General features: G+C 45.6%; 1 protein-coding gene across 1 annotated transcript in view; it reads right to left on the reverse strand.

Moving 5' to 3' along the window:
- HKDC1 (hexokinase domain containing 1) overlaps positions 1 to 4,511 on the reverse strand; it is a 47,316-nt gene that overhangs the window by 6,831 nt on the left and 35,974 nt on the right. Inside the window, exons 15-16 of the mRNA XM_012658468.1 lie at positions 4,062 to 4,245; positions 2,133 to 2,288 (exon numbers count right to left, since the gene is read on the reverse strand). Of these exons, the coding sequence (XP_012513922.1) occupies positions 2,133 to 2,288; positions 4,062 to 4,245 (340 nt within the window). The remainder of the gene's footprint in view (positions 1 to 2,132; positions 2,289 to 4,061; positions 4,246 to 4,511) is intronic.

Here is a 4,511-nt window from a genome sequence, read left to right on the forward strand (position 1 = left end):
GCAGCTGGGACTACAGGCCCACACTACCATGTCTGGATGATTTTTCTATATTTTGTAGAGATGGGGGGTCTCGCTATATTGCTCAGGCTGGTCTTGAACTCCTGGCTTTAAGCAATTCTTCTTCCTTGGCCTCCCAAAGTGCTAGAGTATAGGCATGAAGCACTGTGCCTGGCCTGGAACTACCTTTTAAAAAAATACTGTATCCATAAGGAAATGTTTCTTGTTTAACCAAATGTTTCTACTACTAAGGAAATAATTCACAATATGCAAATGATATGTGTATAAAAAGAATAACTGCAGTGTTACTCAGAATAGTAGAAATTTATAAATTATAAGCTAGACATCCCATACTGAAGGGAAAGTTCAGTGAATTATAGTACAGTGACATAATGTAACATTATGCAGCCATTCCAAATGACAATTACATCAAAGAGTTGATAAGCGGATGTCCCTCTTTCTAGAGGTATCTAGCTAATAAATGCAGGAGTGATAGCATTACTTCATCACCATTTTACAATCTCTAGTGAAATAACAAATCCAATCAATAAGCACCAATGATTGATAACATCCTAAAAGAAAGAGAGACGGACAACTCAATCAATGCCACCTATGAAATATTCTTGTCCAAAGTTCAGCTCTGAATCTAACCCAGCATCTGGGTCTAACTATGAGTTTTCAGGAAATAGAAGAGAAAAAGGAAAATGCCAAATGCTGCAATCAGCAAAATCTAGAAGATGGGAAACTCATAGGATAAGATAATAAGTTTCTTCAACAAACACGTTGTAAAGGAAAACAAGAGAAAGAGGAGAAACCTATAGATTACAAGAGATTTAAGAAACAGGCAGGCGTGGTGGCTCACACCTGTAATCCTAACACTCTGGGAGGCCAAGGCAGGAGGATTGCCTGAGGTCAGGAGTTTGAGACCAGCCCGAGCAAGAGCAAGAACCGTTTCTACTAAAAATAGAAAAAACTAGCCAGGTGTGGTGGTGCATGCCTGTAGTCCCAGCTACTTGGGAGGGTGAGGCAGGAGGATCCCTTGAGCCCAGGAGTTTGAGGTTGCTGTGAGCTAGGCTGACACCATGGCACTCTAGTCCAGGCAACTAGAGCGAGACTTTGTCTCAAAAAAGAAAAAAAAAAATGAAACATATCAATCAAATGCAATGTATGGAACCTTGTTTGGATACTGATGCAAACAATCGAACTGTAAAAACCATTAATTTTTGGCAATTCAGGAAATAGGAACACTGACAGGATATTTTATGAGATTAAGGTTTATCATTAGCTATTTCAGGTGCACTACTGATACTGTGGCTGTTTTTTTAAAAGAACTCTCATATTTTAGAAATACATTTTGAAACACTTATAGACGAACTGACATAAAATGTGAGATACGTTTCAAATTAACCCAACCTGGGGGTGGGGATGGCAGGAGTATATAGATGAACCCAGTCTGGCCATGAGTTGACCATTGTTGAAGGTGGTGATGGAAACACTGAATTCATTTTACTTCTTCCTCTGCTTTTGTATATGTTTACAACTTTCCATAACAGAAAGTAAAATAAAAAACAGAACTGTAAGTGAAAATTTTCATAAACAAACACTGCATAAATACTATACAGAGTGCTATATGCAGTAGGATTGTGATTATGCATGCAACCAAGAACTTAAAAGGGAACATCATATGCAAAAAACAAAATAGCTGTATTTGGTAGTGAGCATATGGGTGATTTTTTTCCCCCAGACTTTTCTTTCATATTATGGACACATTACCTTTTCAGGAATAAAATAGTATTATTTTTCAGTTTTACCCTAACTCCTGTCTTAACCATGTAGGAACCTCGGCGGAGGACTTGGTCATTTCTCTAAGCTCTCTGAGGCCCAGGCAGGCTGCTGGCCCCACAGCTGTGCACATGGACCTCAGCGCAGTGACCCTGATGCAGCTGGAGAGACAAGTGGCCCCGGGAGGTGACTCCTTGCCTAGACAGAGCCTTTCTGTTTTTATTTATTTTTTCAATTTACCCTGTCTCCTAGAGATTTTGTTTTTATTTTTAAATCTCAAATTGGCCCGATCCCAGTCTGATGGCAGCACGACCCAGTCAGAGCCTCTCACACTGAACTTGATCACACGTCACCTTTCGATCTGGGACAGGAACTTGGTTTCAAAGATGCCCCTGGTGCGGAGACGCTCTGAAATCTGCCCTCGGAAGAGGAGGCCCTGCTTGGTCAGGTCAATCAGGATCTGCCGCACGATCTCGCCCAGGTACATCCCACTGGTCATTTTCTCGTATCTGTTTGGGGAAGAGGGTTAAGGTTGGGGAGGGCAGAAATGCAAGGCAGAAGGCAGCATGATGTGGGAAAGCTAGGCTCTGGAGCCACAGTGAGCAGGACCCAGGTCCCAGCCACATACTAGCTGCACGAGGAGAGTAGGCCCTGTAAGCCGTCATCTGCATGGCGGAGCAGAGCGGGGCCCCCGCAAGACTATTAGGCACCAAGCAGCTGGTGTACAGCAGGCACTAAGCAAAAGTTAGTCCTGTTCCCAGCCTCAAAGCCAGTTCCACTTGGCTTTGTATTACAAATCTGTTCCACTAGAAATTCTGCTCCGTGAGATAGCACATTTCCACTGTCTGCACACACCAGGGGCACTAAAAGGTGTTAGTTTACTTCCCCCTGTCCATCAGGCTGTGAGCGCCATGAGAGCAAAGGGGCCTTGTACCGACCAGGCACTGGGAAGGCTCTCTGCACAGGTATGTGTCACAGTGACACACGCCATTGTTAATGGCAATGACACAGAGCTGGACTGCCACCGCCTGCCAGGTCAAATGAAAAGCACTTACGTGCTGGGCTTGGGTTCTCCTAACTGCTCAGGACCTCATGGGTCTAAGGAGCCAACACCAAAAGAAACAAACGATGGTGGCTGCAAGGCAAATTCAAATGTGCTGCCCCCTTAAACTCTCGGTCCAAAAATGCTGGCCCTCAGTGGACACCAACAAAAAACTGAGTCAGAAGGACCCTGCCTCTTGAGAAGAGCCATGATACTCAGTTGTCTCAACTTGGAGCTCAAAGATAACGTCCCTTCTTTTTGGAGTAATCCCTGGTTCAGCTGGGCTTGCTCCAACTCGCCTGCCCTCCAGCTGCAAAGGCTAGAGCCAAAGGAGGGGAGGGACCGCCAGAGCTGTTCTTGCCGCCTTGCCCGAGCCTCTTCCTAGACAACGTTCCCAGTCCAGCAGCTCCCAAGGTGTCCCCAGCCCCGGCGGCCCGTCACAGCTCCCATCCGCGCGACCTCTCTCCCTGGAGAGCACCCACCACAATAAATCCGTTTTCCCTTATTTTATACATTGAGCTGCTGAGCTTGGTTGTGATAAACACCCTATGGCTTGCAACACCTAAAACATTTACTGTCTGGTCTTTTACTGAATAAGTTTGCCAACCCCTGTCCTAGCGGACAGCTCTGCCTCTGTCTACCGTTTCCTCTCCTACTCAGGAAGGTATATCAGAGTGCAAGTGAAAATCTACTCTAACTGATTTATTAAGCCATTCATTATTTTCAGTATTTTTAGTGTGGCTAGTCATTGGAATACACCTCACAAGCGACTGTAACCCACAGCAGGACATGATGTCACGGTGGAGAATCAGCACTCCCATCCGTCACAGGCAGCCACTTCGCCACCCCCAGGAGAGGTCACCAACCGGGCAGCCAGCTCTCGAAAGGCTGAGGTTGTTGACCTGTAAACTAGACCTACTAAAAGCCCAGCCCGAGAGGGTTTACTAAGTCACCATGCCACTAGCTAATGGGCATTCCGACAGCCTCTGCCTCGCTTCCAGAGCCACCACTAGCCCTTGTGGTAATTAGAAAAAAGGGACCCTTCCCTTCTACCTCTTGGAAACTTGCCATAATATTTTTCTTTTGTTCCAATAAGATGCTTCACTGACATTTGACAGAGTGTTGTAACACATATACAAAGCTATAGCGTCTATGATATGAAAATGGTACCCCCCATCCCCCATCTGGTAGAATTGCTCACTACGCAGCCTGCATAAGTGTACACATTCACACTTTTCACCTCTGTTTGCCGGGATTCAAGGACCCCTCGTCCACCTCCGTGTCGTACTGGGTGCGGATGTCGTCTATGCAGCCATTGTCTCCAAAGCCCCCCCATTCCGTGTTGATACACATCTTCCCTTCGTCCCCCTCCACCAGCTCGATGTTCCTCATCTCCTCCATGTAGCACAAGTTGCTGCCTGTTCCTAGGAAGAACAGTGAAGGGACTTTAGTCTTCAAAGAAACTGCCAGATCTTAGAGAGGCAGCGGCGTGCAGTCAACAAGAATTTAGGCTTGGGAGTCAGATGCTACTGGGTGTGATTCCAGCTTTACTCTCACAGCTGGCTGACCTCAGACCAGTCTTTTGGAGTCTCGATTTCTTCATCTGTAAAAAGGAAATAATACCTGCCTTATGGATTTGTTAAAAAGAAAAACTGAGGTGATATTCGTAAGTTTCCTCCACATGGTAAGC

The sequence above is a fragment of the Propithecus coquereli genome, unplaced genomic scaffold, assembly GCF_000956105.1.
Source record: "Propithecus coquereli isolate 6110/MARCELLA unplaced genomic scaffold, Pcoq_1.0 Scaffold117, whole genome shotgun sequence".
Lineage (NCBI taxonomy): Eukaryota > Metazoa > Chordata > Mammalia > Primates > Indriidae > Propithecus > Propithecus coquereli.